The 18,603-nt window shown below is 46.9% G+C and overlaps 1 protein-coding gene across 1 annotated transcript; it reads right to left on the reverse strand.

The window, feature by feature from the left end:
• Positions 1 to 10,371: 10,371 nt before the first annotated feature.
• Positions 10,372 to 18,535, reverse strand: LOC307092470 (chemokine-like factor; the record flags this gene model as incomplete). The annotated part of the gene is made up of 3 exons (XM_079759753.1): positions 10,372 to 10,488; positions 13,339 to 13,434; positions 18,473 to 18,535. 3 exons carry the CDS (start codon positions 18,533 to 18,535, stop codon positions 10,372 to 10,374), a joined length of 276 nt encoding a protein of 91 aa, XP_079615879.1.
• Between the last annotated feature and the right edge of the window lie 68 nt (positions 18,536 to 18,603).

Raw genomic sequence — 18,603 nt, forward strand, 5'->3', positions numbered from 1 at the left:
CATCCCCAAATCTTTAGGTAGAACCGATCCTTTAGTCGTTGGGTCATATTTATTCTGTAGGTTCACACATCCTGAGAAGGCAGGAACCCTTCTGGGGAGCAGGCCTGATATTCTGGAGTGAATGCCTGTGCTGTTGTTGACTTTTGCGCTTTCCTAAGACATGGCCACAGTTGAGTCTGCCCTGACGTCTGTGCCAACATCCTTCCTTCTGGATTTCAGTGCCGGGTTCTTTAACTGCTAAGTGATGGGTGAGGATGAATGGGCGGGGGCACATCCCGGAGTATAAGCAGAGGCTGGGCTTTGGTGGTGGAGCAATAATGGAAGAAGGCACTCCACGTGCCAGTGGCACCAGTTTGTGGGGAGGGGCAACAGCCCAGGGTGATAGAGTCCTGATATGGCCCAGGTAGCTAATTGGAACATTTTTAGTCTTAAAGTGGCCTGACTTAGTAGTACCAACCCGTCTGGTGTCCTTGCCCAGATAGAGCAAGGAGCCTGCCATCCAGTGTATGGAATCACAGAGGCTCTTCAAGGTGCCAAGCACTTCCCAGTCATTATCTCACTTAACCCTCATAAGCACCCTGCACGGTCAGTACGGTTGTTACAGCCCAATTAAGGGGCTGTCACAGAGGCTTAGAGGGGTTCATTAAATTGCCTACGATTGAGTATCTGCCAAGGGATGGAGTCAGAACTCAACGCACTCTTGCCTCCCAGCAGGGACTCCCACATAGCATGGAAGGGCAGCCTCCATCTTTGTCATTTTCTGTGGAATGGGTCATTGAGGGTCAACATGGATGGGACAAAAAGGTGAGAGTGCTTCTCGTTGATGTCATTTGTTGAGCTCATTTTTGGCCTGCCAGTTCCCAGATGTGTGACCGGGGGCATGCTTTGTCACCCCTCTGTGCCAGCATGCTGATTTTTAATATGAGGCTAATGATTGGGATTCGTGGGGTTGATCTGAGGATTACATGGCATAAGGAATCTGAAAGCAGCAGGTAAGTGCCTGGCGTCTAGTGGGTAGTGGGAGTGCATCAACACGTAGATTCGTGATATCTGGCCTCAAAATCAGTAAACTTTCCGCAAATGCCAAGTGTTTTTCCTGTTGAGACTGGCAAGCAGGGAGCCTTTCCATCAAATGTGAACCTGCTTCTCAGAAGGGCACTCATGTCTATTATTCGGGCACCTGGTGGGTAACACTGTAAGGGGGACGTGGAGCAGGGCTGGTGAGGGTTGGAAGTGAGTTCCAGTGCGTTCTATAGGCTGATTGATAGGTCTGGCTGTTGTGGGGCAGGTATGGCGGTTTGCAGCGTTGTACCTGAGGACTGCAAACTAAGATATTGGAAGATGTGAACAAGGGCTCTTACAACTAAGAAGCAGAGTGTAGACGTTTTAAGATAAAAATTAACTAGCCGTGGTCATGGGCCATTGTGAATTTGGATGAAAGTACATTAATAATGATACTGGTACTAAACCAAATACAGACCGGCCCTCCCCAGCCAGCCTCGGATTCCCCATCATGATTCCACCCCCTCATTGGACTAGTGGGTGTTACGGTTTACTGTGATCCTTCCTCAGAAAGAAGCACTCTCCTCAACTGTCCCTGGGAGCTCATGTTTGCCTTGTACCCAACATTGCTATTGTAGCTCACATTTCTTGAGCACTTACTATGTGTCACATACGGTGCCAAGGTGTTAATACATGATCTCATTTGATTCTCACAACGAACTTTCATTATCCCCAATTCACACATGGGGAAGCAACTTGCGGGGGGGGGGGGGGGTTGTTCAGCCAGTGAGCGGCTCTGACCCTCAGCCGTCTGACTAGATTGCCCAGGGCCTTCTCCTGACTAACCCCGCTTCCTTTTGCCTTAGACACAGACCCTCTTATTGGCCTCGTCCTTGACAAAGACACGTTCTCCTTGATCGGGTAAAATCGCAGTTGAGCCTTGCAACATGCAGTAGGACTTCTGGCTGGTTTCCCTGTAAATGCCCTCCTTATTCATCATCGTTTCTCTCCCTCTCCCCAACCCCCCGTGGCTCAATGCCCCATTGATTCAAGTAGCCTCTGCTGAGCAAAATGAGAGATGGGTTTGCTACTTGTCAGTTATTTTCCTTAAAGCTCTCCGACTGTTCTCCGAGATAAACAAAATGGTGTCCAACTAACTGGGAAAGAAAAAGAGGCTCTAGTGCCGAATGCTTATTTTTAAATATCACTATCAGAAAGAACGTTAAACGTTTAAATTTGTTTTACGACGTGTGGTATTTGTAACAGGCATTTATACACAATCAACATCGGATGGTGGTCAACCAGCTGCAACTTTCATTGGTTCCACTTGTGCCTGGAGCTCTCCAAACAGGTGGCAGCGTCTGATCAGAAATCGCCAGAACTGGTGTTTTTCACGAATCTTACTTGAAGGGGATATTCTAAAGCTGATGCTTCTCACTTCTAAATGTAAAGACATTGCTGGTAGTTTATGAATCATCACTTCTATAGAGCTTTATTTTAAATTATGTTTATTGTGTGTGTGTGTGTGTGTGTGTGTGTGTGTGTGTGTTTAATTGCTTTCTACTGGCAAGAACATCTGCTTGACCAGGACTCAGTTTCTCTGACCATCCTGGGTAATATTTTTTACAATGTAGAAGTGTTAAAAAATATGGGCTATTCAGAAGACAGTGATTACAGTTCATACATTTCTTGGGTATATTGACAGGTGATACTAGACGATGGTGGCTAAAATTGGTAATGAAGTCGAGAAATGAAGAGAGTGCCTCCGTGTGTGTGTGGGGGGGGGGGGGGATGAGGGAAGCTGTATTCTAACTCGCTCTGGTTCAGAGCTGCGCTGATGAGTCCGGGGCTAGCTGAGAGTTGGATGGGCGCCCTCCCCATGGGTGTCAGGGTCCCTGGCACAGCCTTCACCCAAGCGAGAAGCTGCAGTTGAGACTCGGGTGTGGGTCCCCAAGCCCAGGCTCCATCATATCTCCGGAGAAGGAGACCCTGCTGCCCAAATCTGGTCCCAGAGTCTACAGACCTCGTAGGCCATCTATGTGAGGCCAGCACTGTGTGGTGCTGCCCTGCTGAGGGTCTAAGCCAGGGGTCCTCAAACTTTTTAAACGGGGGGCCAGTTCACTGTCCCTCAGACCGTTGGAGGGCCGGACTATAGTTTTAAAAAAACTATGAACAAATTCCTATGCACACTGCACATATCTTATTTTGAAGTAAAAAAACAAAACGGCAAAAACACCCGCATGTGGCCCGCGGGCCATAGTTTGAGGACGCCTGGTCTAAGCCTTGATTCCTCAGACTTTCTACCTCCCTGCTGGGGACTTTCCATCCTTAGCCCTTTACCGAACAAGGATGGGACTAGGGTAGTCAGGAACTTTCTCTTCCTGTGAGCCTTTAAGGAAATTGACACTTAAAATCAGTACTCCTGCCCGGCTGGTGTGGCTCACTATGAGAGTTGACCCATGAACCAAGAGGTCACAGGTTCGATTCCTGGTCAGGTAACATGCCCAGGTTGCGGGCTTGATCCCCAGTAGGAGATGGGCAGGAGGCAGCCGATTGATGATGTTTCTATCTCTCTATCCTTCTTCCTACCTCTCCTTCTAAAACTCAATGAAAACATATTTAAAGTCGGCACTCTTTACCCTAGTCCTTTGCCCCCTGGACACTAAACCATGTAGCCTGGAGAGAAGGGCGGAAGGTGGCTGCTGGGCCAGCTGGACCCCTGTAGTGTGTGGGCGGGGCTTCAGGCCAGTGCAGAGTTCTGAAGCAGTGGCAGTGTGAGCCCGGTCACATGTTCTCTGCCTTGCTGCACTGACCCTTCGTAAAGGTCCCAGGTGACTCCTGCAGCTTGATGCCAACCTGTCTCCAAGTCCGCCTACTCTCTGAAGTTTCAACTAGTCACCTCCTGGGCTGATACCCATACTGTCCCTAAGCCAGCAAATTTTAAATCGGGCCAAGCCCTCCCTGTGGGAGCTATTTACCCTCAGAGCAATCGTATATACTCATGTCCTTCATCTAATGGAATCCGAAAGGGCAGGTTAGGAAGGAAAGGAATGGATAGGAAAAGAGAATAGTTTTGGATCTTGTTTTGATGGATGTTTTTAGAAACCTTCCAAGTCAATTAGATCACTCACCACCTGATCAACTATGTTGGTTAGTATGTGGCTGCTTACTATGTGGGCTGCTAGTTAGTTGAACATCGGGATAACTGGGCAAACTTTGTGGTAAGACCAACTTTCCCAACTATGAAGCCCCTGGGAGTTCACCAGGCATATCCACGTGCTGGTCCAGGCCCTGGCCTGCACCCTGGAGGACAGGAGCGAGGAACAAGCAGGGACTCGGAGTCACCCTCTGGGCTCCCGGAGCCACCCGCAGAAAAGAGAACGCTCTCACCCAGACAGAGGTAGCAAAAGGGGGCCTGGCTTTATCAGGGTTCACCAAGGCCTGCAAAGGTGCAGAGCTGGTCGGAGCTGCCCGTGACCACTGCCAGAATAGCTCCTCTCCCAGGACCTTCGTGGTTCATGCTTAGGAGACCCACCTCTTGCCTCTGCCTAAGACACTCCCTGGACTCCCGCCCTGGGCCTCGCAGCCAAGCATGGGGCCTTGGGGCTCTCTCTCTCCAGCTTTATGGCGGTTGACCTTTTCTCCGAGGGCTCGGATCCTCCTGCCCATGGCTCTGACCTTGGTGCTGTGGAGCCCTCAGTCACCACTCCCAAGGGCCTGCTCCCCGCCACATCCCTAGGACAGTCAGTCCATCCTTGGCTCCAAATTTGAAGGAGGCCAAGAGGAAACAGGACAAGATACAGAGAACATAAAATGCTGAGACTCTGGGGAGAACAAAGATGTAGGGAGCGTGGAAACAGAGGAACCATCACAAGCAATAGGGCAAAAAGCCCCGAAGAATCTGAGCTTTAGAGTCTGGCAGACCCGGGTTCAAATCCGAGTTTCCGTGCCTACACATGACCACGGGCAACTCAATCCTTCAATCCAATGTTCTCCCCTGTCCAACGGGGCGTGGGGGTGACTACAACCTCCTCGGGCTGTTGTGAGGATTAAATAAGGTGGTACACGTGAAAACGTATCTGGCGCATGGCATGTGCTCAGAAACAGTTACTTTACCTTCCCTTCTCGGACATTTCCACGGACAGAGATTTCCGTTTCCCCCAGGGAAACCTCTCCCTGGTTACAACTCCACCACTAACAGGGTCTTCCATGTGTCCAATGGGAGCTGCTCAGAGCTTTGCTTTGTCTGCTTCCTGTTGCTCGGCACTTGGTGGGACAGAGAGAGCTCAGCAGTCTTTTCAGAAAATCCCTCAGACACTTGAAGAAAACATTTGCGTTTTAGCTCCATAGCAACCAATTCTACCTGAAGGCTAGACGAGGTCTGAGCTCAAGAGTGAGGATTGTCCGCGGTGCCAACTCAACTGGTTAAAAGCCACCCTTTGAGGTAAAAGAACCTTCTAGAATCTAGGGTCTGCTGGACACGTCCTAAGGAATCGTTACTGTGTGCCAAGCGCTGTGCTGTTGGCTTGAAACACGTTGAAGTGTCACAGGAGCCCAGCGATTGCGACCGCGCTCTTCCTTCTCTGACGCAGAAACGGAGGCTGAAGTTCACACAGCGAGGAAGGTCTACACCCAACGGAAACTGAATTCCCGCTCTAGTCTGAGGATGCAGCCTCAGGCTCCACAATAAATAGCGCTCATCTGACACCGGAGGGATTAGCTTCAGGAACTTTCAGTTGCTAAAGACGGTGGGAATGCCGAAGCAGCTAGAATGCGCAATGTCTTTTCCCGAATCCTCTACCATCTGGCACCCTTTGGGGAGTACGGACCCTTAACACACATGGAAAGGTTGACTCCTGCAACCTTTTAGGGCATGCGTGACCATTTTCTGTACCTCTGCCGTGTCCGGTCTTGCTTTTTTTTTGGGGGGGTGGGGGTGGCTGGAAAGGGGTGTGGGTGTTTATAACCTGTTAGAGAGGGTGCTGTTTGCAAAGTGTCTGTTTTACAAGCAACAGGTAAGAAACGTGTACCGACTGACTATATGAATGAAACACTTCTTTAGGACGAGCTGCGGAGTGCCCCGTGTTCAGAACCATAATGAGGTGGCAGCAGGGGTGTGCGCTGGTTGCCCTGTAGACAGAGGGGTCCAAGGCTAGTCTCTCCCCGGGGATAGGGAGCACCTCACTGGCAGAGCTCAGCTCTGTCCTTGCCCGGAGAGATAGCTCTGGGTGTTTTCCCGTAAAGAGAGCCTCTGCTCTGGGGCCGAGGGCAAAGCTTATATTTGAATTATGAAAACGAACACTTACAAGTAAGGGCCAGTGTATATAAGTCAGCAAGTGGTGAAGGGTTAGCATGTATATTAGAATAAATAAAATAACGATGAAGATTTCCAGAACTGTGATTGCTATGTATGACTCTTGGGCTTCCGCGATGATGAAGCAAGTTAATGCTCCTATGAGAAGACCCTGCAGTGAAAGAAACAGGTTTTGTTTTAATGCACGTGGACTATTAAAAAACCCCACACACCATAAATTGTCAAATGCAAATCTGATTATATTGAAATTGCCTATATTGTCTTGAACATACACTTTATTTTTTAAAATTTTTTGTACTTTTAAGAAATGAAATAATACACACAAATAATAAAAACGCACACAGTAGAGGAGGGTAAAAAATGCCAGTTCCTTTCACCTCCCTTAACCCAACCCTAGTCTGACTCCTTAAAAGTAACCACTGTTAACAGTGTATGTTTTATACCCAAAAGAAGTGTGTATATACAGATAGAGTAGAGAAAGTAGATATTGATTTCGATAGAGTAATGGAGAAGTCTAGCTTGCTTTCTCTCCAAATAGCTGCGGATCATCCCAACGTCATTTATTGGGAAACACCAGTATTTTCCCCACTGACTTAATACCCATATTTTATTATACACTAAATTTTCAGTGAATTGGGTCTTTTTTGAGACTGTTTTCCTCCATTGATTAGATGATTACTTTTCTAGTACTTTTGAAATGACAGGAAATTTGTTTTATATCGCATTATCTGACCTTTCCATACTCATTCTCAGATTGTTTTATGCCTCCCATGCTTGTCTTGGTCAAATTCCCCAACTAAGTCTTTTGGTAGTATTTTTATTGGGGTTTCGTTTAATTTATAATCTGGAAAAGTTATTGCAAAATTTGGTCTTGCTATTCAAGAACAGAGTATGTCTTTTCTGTTGTTTTTGTGGCTTTTAAATATCTCTCAACAGAATTTTTAAAGTTTTCTTCATAAGGGTCTTTCAAATTTATTTCATTTCATCTTGGATTCTTATTTTTTTAAAAATATATTTTATTGATTTTTTACAGAGAGGAAGAGAGAGGGATAGAGAGTTAGAAACATCAATGAGAGAGAAACATCGATCAGCCGCCTCCTGCACACCCCCCACCGGGGATGTGCCTGCAACCAAGGCACATGCCCCCGACCGGAATCGAACCCGGGACCCTTGAGTCCGCAGGCCGACGCTCTATCCACTGAGCCAAACCGGTTTCGGCTTAGATTCTTATTTTGATTGCTGTTGTAAACAAAAATATTTTCCTTTATTTTAAGTGCTTGTTTGCTCATTTCTACTAATGAGCTAGTAGAAGTTACCTTATTCTAAACTGTTTCCCAGTTGACTTTGAGTTTTTTAGATATCAGCTGGAAGAAGTGATATATTTTGTCTCTCTTTTCAAATGTTCTTACTTCTTTTTCCTAATTGTGATCACTAGTGGTTCCAGAAAATTATTAAATAACAGCATTGATAGTGGGCATCTTCTTTGTTCCTCATTTTAATGGGAATACTTCTGATGTTTAATTTATATGATGCTGACTTTTGGGTTTATTTTTACAATGTCAATGAAGTACCTATGTATTTCTATTTTACTGGTCTTTTCTCTCTCTCTCTCTCTCTCTCTCAATCAGAGATGAATGTTGGATTTTGTCAAATGTGTTTTGGACCCTACTTGTACTATTTTCTTCTCTTTGTACTTATGATATATACTAGAGGCCCAGTGCACGAAATTCGTGCACTCGGCAGGGGAGGGGAGGAGTGTGGGGGGAGGTGGGTCCCTCAGCCCGGCCTGTGCCTTCTTGTAATCTGGGAGCCCTCGGGGGGGGGATGTCCTGTGTTGAGCGTTTGCCCCCTGGTGGTCAGTGCATGTCATAGCGACCAGTTGTTCTGCCAGCTCTCCGACATCCCCCAAGGGGTCCCAGATTGCGAGAGGGTGCAGGCCAGGCCAAGGGACCCCACTGGTGTACAATTGGGGCCGGGGAGAGATGTGGGAGGTTGGCCAGCCGGGGAGGGCTCCAGGTCAGTCCTGATCTGCCAGACCCCAGCAGTAAGCTAACCTACTGGTCAGAGCCTCTGCCCCTTGGTGGTCAGTGCCCATCATAGAGAGCAGTTGAGGGGCCTTAGCATATCATTAGCATATTATGCTTTAATTGGTTGAACGGCCAACTGGATGACCGGACACTTAGCATATTAGGCTTTTATTATATAGGATTGGGGACTAGTTTACTATGATTTTAATGTTGAATCATCTTATGTTTCTTCTTCATGGTGTATTTTTCAAAAGTTCTGATGAATATTGTCTGCTAATATATGAATACTTATTGCTTTGATACAAGCGAGATTTCTACTTTGATTTCTTTTTCTGAACTTCGTCAGGGTTTGATTACCACTGCTATACTGACTTTGTAAAAATAGTTCAGAAGTGTTATTTCTCCTCTGTTCTTTGAAAAACTTTGAATAGTACCAGAATTACATCCCCTGAAGGTTTGAAAGAGTTAACCTGTGCAAAAAGCTGGTGTGATATATTTTGGAAAGATACTCATTTGATAAGTTCTCATTTTCTTCTGTGCTTATGTTGGGCTCTTTAGGTTTTTCTCTACTCTGGGATCACTTTTGGTGATTTGCATTTTCCTAGAAAAAATCAACGATTTCGTCCCCTTATTCAAACTGATTTGCAAAACAAACCAGTTTGAATAATTGGGCGATCCACTCCTGTGGATCCTCTCCGTTTCCTGGGGGTTTGTGATTCTTTTCCCTTTCTGGTTTCTAACTTTGAATATATGCCCTCTCCTCCCCGCTTTGCCCATTATAGTGGCGAGAGGTTTATCAGCTTTATTGGTCAGTTCTATTATTTGTGCTTGCTGATTTACACACTGCTGCTCTCATCTTCATTGCTTCCCTAATCCCCTTTGTGAAGGGAAACCCAAGAAATAGAAAAGTAGGACAGGAAAAAAAGAAGCCAACTTTAGTAGTGAGGTTTGAGTGTGTGTAAGGAACAAGAGGGGGGGAGGAGGAAGGGGGAGGCCACATGGGGCGGGGGTGGAGAAAGGGGACATCTGTAATACTTTCAACAATGAACATAAATTAAAACAAACAAACAAACAAACAAAACCAAGGGTGACTGGCCAGGGGACCTAGGGGAGGCTTCCCAAGGCTGAGGCCTGCATCTGCCCTGCTTGTGCCCAGCCCCTGCCCGGCCAAGGCGCCAGCTCTCTCTACTCACCAGCCTCACGATCTTCAACGCTCCCGTGGGTGAGAAGAAAAAACGCTTGATGCTGTCCCTGAATTTGGGTGGGACTTTGGTCCGGCCCTCCGCGCGCTTTTGGATCGCCTCCTTCTCCGATTCGCTGATGGCATTCAGCTCCGATTTGCTCGGGGCCACTGGTTCATCGGGCTTCTGGCCTGGGGCCTTCTTGGGGCCTGCGGGTTTCCCTTTGGGTCCTGGTTGCACCGAGCGTATGGAGGACGACGCTGAGCGTTTGGATGGATTCTTGGTGGGTGCGCTGCGCCCGGGACGCCCCGAGGCGCCCCCTTCAGGTTCCGCATTATCGTAAGAGGACATGGTGGGCCCCGGGCCTTAGCTCTGTTAGGTTGGCCCTGCGGCTCTGACCCTGCACTGCGGCCGCCGGCTCTCCCACGGCCACCGGCGTCGCGCCCCAACGGCTGCCGGCTGCCCATCCCTCGCGCGCACCAGCTCTCCCTGCCCGAGGACCAACCGGACTCTCCAGCCACCCTCCTTGCCACCCGGGTTGCGCCGGTGCCCAGCGTGGGAACTCGGTGTCGCCACTCCACGGCTTCCGTGCCGCCAGCCAGCCAGGTGGTGCCGCGGGCTCCTCTGCTGCCCGGGCCGGGAGCGCAACCCCCGGCCGATGGCCTCCAGGCACCCACCGCGCTCTGGGAAGGTGCAGTCCAGGGGATGCGCTGGGCGCCCAGGCCCTTCATCTCTTCCTCCAGCTCCCCGATGGAGGCGAGAGGGAAAGCAACGGCAGAAATCACGTGGGGAAAAAAAAAATAAAGAGATGTGTTTAATCCTGAAAAGGTCTCTAAAATGACACAACTTATATTTCGTCATGAATAGCTTTTTTCTGATAAGGACCGCTGGGATTAAAGAGAAGCTTCCGGTAAATCAGAGCCGCGTCGGCAAGGCAGAACACCACCACCAGGAGGCCGAACACCTGCAGACAAAGACACAGAGTCACTGCTGGGGCCGCCGCCTGGACGCTGTCGCTCACACAGGGTCGTTTTTTTACCAAGGGGTCTGCCCACCGGCCTCCTCTCCTGCTGGGGCACGGGGATTGCTGATACTGTAACAGTTAGGGTATAACTGGAAGAGAACTCGGGGACCATTTTATTCTCACTCCCAAGTTTCCCCAGTGCCTGCCCGGAGAAAGGGAAAGTATCATTGAAGTGAGCAGAAGTGCTAGTGAAGTGGGGTGGGCTCTGAAATAAAGACTGGCCTCGATCTCTCGACTGTCTCCTGGAACGTACTGTTGCAAGACCTACTGCTGATATTGAGTCATCAGTCAACACGTCTATCTCCAATGTTCCACCGTTTGCCTTTCCGGTTGCAAACGCTACTGGAGAAAGGGTCAAGGTGAACACCGGCTCCAAGATGAAAGGGTGGTGCTAGGGGCTGTGATGAAAGCTCTGGGGAACTGGAGTGATAAGATTATCTCAGAGGCTTGGCTGTGTTCCCCTACGGGGCGGGGCTCTCCACGGGCCCTGGGGAAATAAAATGGAGGTCAAGGGACTGAACTAGAGCGTGGTCTTCAAGCCCGCTCTGGCCGCTATTTGAGAGCTGGTGCCTGGGCTGGAGAGGGGGCATCCTGCGTGCTGTTTGCTCAGCTCCATCTAAAGGCCTGGAAGTCTGGCTTTCTGCCTCCAGACACCGCTCCTTTTCCGCCCTGAATCTCGAGCGTGGCCTCCTAGGTTCTGACCACAGGAAGTGCCTTCTACCTATGCTTTCATGACTCTGGCACTCTCCACACATTGCTGGTTCTTCCACCTGGAAACCCTCCCCTCCCCCCTTGATTCCTGGCAAACTTTGATTCCACAGCCAGAGAGGAGTAGCTTCCTCTTTTCTGTGCCCCGAAGTACTCTGTCAACAGCTCACATACAGCTGTTCACACTGCTGTCTCTGGCATTAGGCTCTAAGTGACTTGAGGAAAGGGCTCATGTTCTAGTCCAGTGCCATCCCAAAGACAGAAAATGTGTCACCAAGCCCGGCCAGCGTGGCTCAGTGGTTGAGCACCAGCCTATGAACCAGGAGGTCACGGTTTGATTTCTGGCCAGGGCACATGCCCAGGTTGTGGGCTTGATCCTCAGTAGAGGGCATGCAGGAGGCAGACAATCAGTGATTCTCTCTCATCATTGATGTTTCTATCTCCCTCTCCCTTTCTCTCTGAAATCAATTTTAAAAAAGTGAATGAATGAATGAGTAAATAAGTGAATGAAAGTAAATCCTATGCCTGGGTGACCCCTCTTTCTCCATAGTAGAGGGTAAGAGTATCTTTAAAGACACCCGGGGAAATGGCTGTTGTAGCACTATTTCATTTCTAGAGTAATTCCCATCCCTCATGAAGTTGCTTAGGGCCTAATGAGGGCGATGAAAAGCCATGGACTCTGACATACATGGCTATCTGAGAGTGATCACTTCTCCTAAGCGGTCCATACTATGAAAAGACAAGGAAGTAGAAGGGAGATTTATTTAATAACTTCCTAATTCACTTCTCTAGATCAGAACCTAGAAAAGCCAAATGATTTTGAACCTCCTATAAGAAATCCTTGAAGAAACCTTGTTGAAATTCTAATGAAAAGTTGTATCAAGTTTCAATATACATAGGGGAATTTTTTGTAATGGTCAGTGCTCTCATTCAAGAACATATATCTCTTCTTCAAATCTGCTTTTACAGCCTTTAGTAAAATGTATTTTCTTTTCAGCAAAACATACCTATTAAAAATACACATATCTTGCCCAGCTGGTTTGGCTCAGTGGATAGAGCATCGGCCTGTGGACTGAAGGGTCCCAGATTCGATTCCAGTCAAGGGCACATGCAGGAGGCTGCCGATCTCATCATTGATGTTTCTCTCTCTCTCTCTCTCTCTCTCTCTCTCTCTCTCTCTCTCTCTCCCTTCTTCTCTGAAATCAATAAACATACATTAAAAAAAAATCCTTGAAGGGTATCAGGTGGGACTATTTCAACTACATTACTTGACATTTTTTATTTTGGCTTGCTTTCCAGTATAAAGTCTGATTAGACTGATTTGTATTTCATCAGAGTTCAAAATAATTCTTTAGTTAATAGTCTTCCTACCATGATTCCCTTATCAGGAGACATCTATTATATTCCCTCTGAGGAAGGATCTGGACAAGAACTAACTGAGCTCAGAATAGTCTGTCTCCCCTTAACAAGTGGTACGTTTTTATTTTTTAAGAAATATATTTTTATTGACTTCGGAGAGGAAGGGAGAGGGAGAGAGAGATAGAAACATCAGTGATGAGAGAGAATCATTGATCAGCTGCCTCCTGCAAGCCCCACACTGGGGATAGAGCCACAACCTGGGCATGTGCCCTGACTGGGAATCATACCATGACCTTCTGGTTCATAGGTCAACATTCAACCACTGAGCCACACCAGCTGAGCAGTATTTCTTTCTTTCTTTTTTATTTTTTAAAGGGAGAGCTATGAAACTTATTCATGGTATTTTGCTTGACATGAAGTTTCTCAAACCTAAGTATTATAACTGATACTTGTAGCTTTTCTCAGTCTAGTCTAGCTCTACATATCTATGAGAAATATGTAGGAGCCTCATTATTTAGTTAACTTCATTTTATTGTGACATCATATTCCTTCACATTAATCAGGGCATATAGTCATACAAAAAATATTAAGCCACTGGGTGCTGTAAGACCTCAGAGGCCCAAGGATGAATACAGTATAGAGATCTTTTCTTGTATCTTATTTTTTAGATAAAGTGAATTCTGATCAAACCTAAAGGAAGAAACCGGAAAGGCCTCCACTTACCCCTCCAAGGACAGTAAATGTCGTGGTTTCTGGTATCAGTGCCAACACAGATATGATTATCATGAACATGGCTGCTACCAGTGAGTTGATAATATCCTGAAAACGCAGAATAGAAAGGTCAGCTTTACATGAAGATCACACACACACACACACACACACACACACACACACACACACACACAAAGTAGGAAAACAGAAGAATGAGCTCCCCAAAGATATACATAGTTCCATTTTATTAAACAAATTTATTTAGTGTTTATCGTTTTAGAAGTTCAAACTGCTATAGTAAAATGACACCTATATTGTGTTTGGTCTACAAGGACGTCTAGTAGTCCGCTTAACCTAGAATACACCAATCATTGATTTCCTTAATAGGCTTATTTTTTTTTTTTTTACTTAAATGTAGTTGGAGGGGAACTCCTCTGGTTAGGAGTAGAAGACCTAATACATGGGAGGTTTGAGGTAGAATGGTGCATTGGGAAGTCAGGATGCTCAATTATAACAATATGAGAAGTGTAAAGTAGTCGACACTGTCAATCAAACCACTTTATAATGTGACTGAAATGCAGTTAATAAGCCTAAAAGCAGTGCACTCTTAGGAGAAAGTGGTAATTTCCAGGAAGAAACTCCCACACATCTCTATGCAATGGTTGGCCAATTATGCTGTCATTCTGATGATGTAGCTCATTTATGATTTCTTGAAACGAAGCATTTTCCTTCTGAACTGTGGCTTAATGAGGTGCAGCTTACATTTTGAATGGGGGATAGTGTGGGCAAGGTAAGTCATCTTTATTCTGGAATCATTTATGTATGCTTACAGACAACTAGAGACAGGAAGGAATTAACACAGAAATATCAAACTTCAAAACCCTGGTAGCTCAAAAAAGTAGTGATTCAAAAGAAAATAGGAAAGAAAGAGGGTCAATGGGGACAGGTCACGATTAGATATACTTAGGAAGAAAGAACTTCTCATTTGCAGGAGATACTAAGACTACCTGCCCCAGGTCACTGTCCCAGGTCAGTGCCCCCGGGGTGCGGGACATGCTGCTCTGCTTCAGACAGGCAGCCCTGCTTCCTGTGAGTGACGTGGGTGTGTGAGTAGGAAAGGCTTTGAATCAAAAGGCTTTACTGTTCTAGATTCTGCAGAGCACCGCAGGAAAAGGAAGGGTGCACCTGCCCCGGGGCGTGGGTCTCCCTTGGGTCCTCGCTGGTCTTTCTCTGGCCACTCCTTTTTCTCACCCCAGATGTTGGTATTTCCCACATTTGGCTTCAGCTTCCTCTACACTCTGAGCCATGTAGGCCAGTCTCCGAGCTGATTTCCATCACCAGGGAGTGTGATGACTCTCAAAGCCGCAGCTCTAACTCCTCTCTCCTTGGCTTCAGATCTGTCCTGAACATTTCCATCTGAATATCCCACATGCAACGAAAACCTAGTATTTCTCAAACGGAACTCACCACCTCCCACCCTGCTTGGTCCTTCCTCAAACCTATTCTTCCTCCTATACTTCCTGTCTCATTTTCCTCTTAAGATAGTTATTAAAGGGCAGGCAACCATGATTCTCCTTGGTTACTCAGTCCTACCCATTCTACCTCATTAACATCCCCTTTCTCTCCAGCTGTTGTTATAACCTTAGTTCAGGCCTTGGTCAGTTTTGTGCCCGGATTGTGGTAACAGACTTTTATGTGATCTCTCAGGCCTGCCTCTACTTTTGTTCCATTTCAAGCCATTATGGACCCTGTTGCCAGTGCCATCTCCTAAAATGTGAGCTGATCATGTCACTCTGCTACTTCATCTTTCTTAAAAATTTTTTTTTATTGATTTCAGAGACAAAGGAAGAGGGAGAGATAGAAATATCAATGATGAGAATCATTGATTAGCTGCCTCCTGCACACCCCCTCCTGGGGATAGAGCCCGCCATCTGGGCATGTGCCCTGACTGGGACTCAAACTGTGACCTCCTGGTTCATAGGTCAATGCTCAACCGCTGAGCAAAACCGGCCGGCCGGGCTGATACCTAATCTTTCAAAAACTTTCACTGGCCTTTGGGTTAAAACCCAGGGCATACAAAGCCCTGTGTGCTCTGACCTCCTACTGCCTCCCAGGCCTCCACTCTTTCCCCCTCTCTTCTTTCCAACTCAATACTCCAGCCATTCAGAGCTACCTGCAGGTCTTTGAGGGTCATGCTCTTTCCCCCCGCTGCGCCCTCGCATACATGGCTCCCTCTACCGGGAAAGCCCTTCCATCCCTGTATCAGTCTGATAACTACTTTTCATCCTTCAGCCCTCAGCTCGGGCCTGTTATGATTGGGTCCCCTTCCCTGGCTGGGTGCCCCTACACCATCCTGGGTGCACATCTGTCACAGCACCTATCACACTGAATTGCTCATCCGTCTTTCTTCCTGGCGACACTGAAAGTTTCTCAAATCTGAAGATTTGTGTTTTGTCTTATTAAAGAACCCATCACAGAACCTGGGATGAGCAGAGACTTAATATTTGGTGAATAAATGATTTCATTAGATCAAGAGCAGAGAGGAATCTGGGTATCATAATGGAGTAATAACTTAGTTGGCCATATAGCATCATTTTGAAAAGATTACAGTATCAGCAAAAGTGTGATCCTCAGAGATTTAGAGACCACTTTCAGGAAGCTACACATAGTCCACTCTCCCCCTCAATGTTCAATGTAGGGCATCCTGTTCAATGTAGGGCTCCAAGTTTATTACTTGTAAGAAGCTCCAGAGAATTATTAGTTTGGAGAAAAATAAATGCTAACATGTGTTAAGTTTTAATAACCCCGGAAAAGCAGAATATGAAGAGCAGCTATCCAACTTTTCGAGCACAAGAGTAAAAGGATGTGGACCAAGGTCATCATCTCCTTGAAGAAATCCTTGGGATCATTTAGGGTAGGCCTTTCTCCCACTAGATGATGTTATGTACTCTGTGGACCAATGGATGAAGGCTTTTAATCTCTTCTCCTAGACCTCCCTTGAGACAGGTCCAGCTCTATAGTGTGGATGAAGGAGGAGTTTGGAGGGATGCTGTGAAGGTCCTATCTAGTTCCAAGATTCACCCTTTTTGGGATTTCTCAGCTTGTGATTAGCCTGAAATGATCATCATTGGCCTTAGATGGTGGTTTCCGGAGGTGCCACTTTAAGGCATGCTTCTGGTTTGAGAATAGCTCTCAAGTCCTCTTTTTAAATAGGGGTTATCAGCTTGGAGATCACTTGAGGAGGAGGAGACAGGTGCAGCAGAGGGTCTTAGGAGGCAGGCCTCTGGAGATAGGATGCTGGGGATAAGACTTGAGAGAGGAGACAGAGTTGAAGTCATTCTTTTTCTCCTAGAACCAGCTTATAGTCCAGACTGCAGGACCATATACACCTTAACTAACGTCTTCAACATGCCTATTTTGACAGCGTATAGAACGATGTGGGCACTCCACTGGGCAGTTATTCCTAATGTTACGAATGTGGCAGATGAAATCCATATGCTACTGAATAAGGCTCTACAAGATGCGTTAATGACTGCAGACTTTTAAAATAAGATAATTATGTGCTTTATTGAGCCTCCCAAATTATTTTGATTTTCCATTTAGTGATCAGGGATGTGTAAGATATAGATACTGTGTATTTACCTCCATCTCTACTCCCCCACCCCCCAACTTTGAGGACAAAGCAGCATGCATTTAAAAGGAAGATAAAGATTAAGAATGTTCTAGACTTAACCATGACCTTTAATTTAAAAATGTTAAAAAGATTGACACTTAGGTGAATTCTCCTGAGAGAAGGGTCAGCCACATCTACTTTAGACGGAGTTCAAAGGAGAATTTATGTGCTGTGACTCCCCTGGTCCCCTGAGAATCTCCCCCAGGGACAATATAGAACACCTTAGAGTGGGTATCGTTTCTCCTTCCTAAGTGTATCAGAGATTTCCTTACAGGCTTAAGAAAACGAAAGAATGGAGTTTATTAAAATGTCTCCCTATGGCAGGAAAAAGTAGGTAAGTTTAACGGTGAAACGGAACACTTACAAGCAAAGGCCAAAATAAAAAGGTAATTACGCGATCAAGTCTGAGCATATATAAAACTATGAAAAAGAAAATAATGGTGACTTCAAATCCAGTGATAACAATGTATGGCTCAGGGGCTTGTGAGATGATAAAAAAGGTCATGGATGTCGCAGTTAGTGCCTATAGGGAAAAAGCACAGACATGGTTCATCAGTGGTTATTGAATACAAGTGTAAGCTGTTAAAGTGATCATTTCTAAAAAATACCTAAATGAACCAGTCTCTGCCATACACACATCTAAAAGGCACGACTGAAATGCACGGATGTGTGCATACGGCAGAAACCATTTATTTAGCTATTCACAGCGTTCACTATAGCTACTCACCAAGTGCTCAGCTATGCCTGTTCCCTTTGCTTTCTGGGAATGTACTACCTTCCCCAGTGGCCATTTAATGTTGGGAACTTTCCCGGTATAAAATTCTTCCTCATCGTCAGCAGAACTGGTTCCCTGTAACTTTAAACTATTTCCACCCCATCTCCTATATGTCACTTCTTTAAAATTAAAAAATTTTCCCCCTTCCCTCTTTTTCTTGAACTCCTTCAGCATAGTAGTCTCCTATGGCAGTTTCCACTTCTCTAACTAGCCCGGCCACCTTCCTCCACATGATGATTCATTCTCTCCGAATGTCTGTTCAGAACTGACTGCAATGCTGCTGCAGGCCCCACACGCCAGGCTCTGGGCTGAATGAGCCCGGAGCTGGGTCCCATCAAACTTCTGACCGACAGTAAAGAAACACAGCATCCGCCGAACCCCCTGAGTCTTCTATCTCGCTGGCTTCTGAGTGGTCCCAGGGCAGCTGCCTCACCTGGGAACCTGGGGACCTGGTTTGGGGTCCAAGTGGAGGCCATCCAGGTAAATAGGCTGATGTTGCTGTATGAGTGTGGAAAGCACCCCCGGGGGAGGACAGTGCCTTATCTCTCTCCTTCCCGCTGGGATGCCTGGCCTCTAGGGCGGCCTTGATAAAGACAAGGTTGGAAGAGAAGACCGGGCATTCTACTTCCTACTCTACACCCAGCTCACTGCCCGTGAGCGCCTTGCACGCCGCCCCCCGCCCCGCAGCCGGCCCTCACCAGCCGCAGCATCTTCACATGGCCTTTCACGCTACAGCAGAAAGGGCGATGCTTCGGATTCATGGCGCCCGCAGACCCGGCAGCAGCACTGGCCCTTCAGCCCCCCTCCACGGGCCTCCTGCGGGGGCCAC

Source organism: Cnephaeus nilssonii, assembly GCF_951640355.1.
Source record: "Cnephaeus nilssonii genome assembly, chromosome: 20".
Classification (NCBI taxonomy): domain Eukaryota; kingdom Metazoa; phylum Chordata; class Mammalia; order Chiroptera; family Vespertilionidae; genus Cnephaeus; species Cnephaeus nilssonii.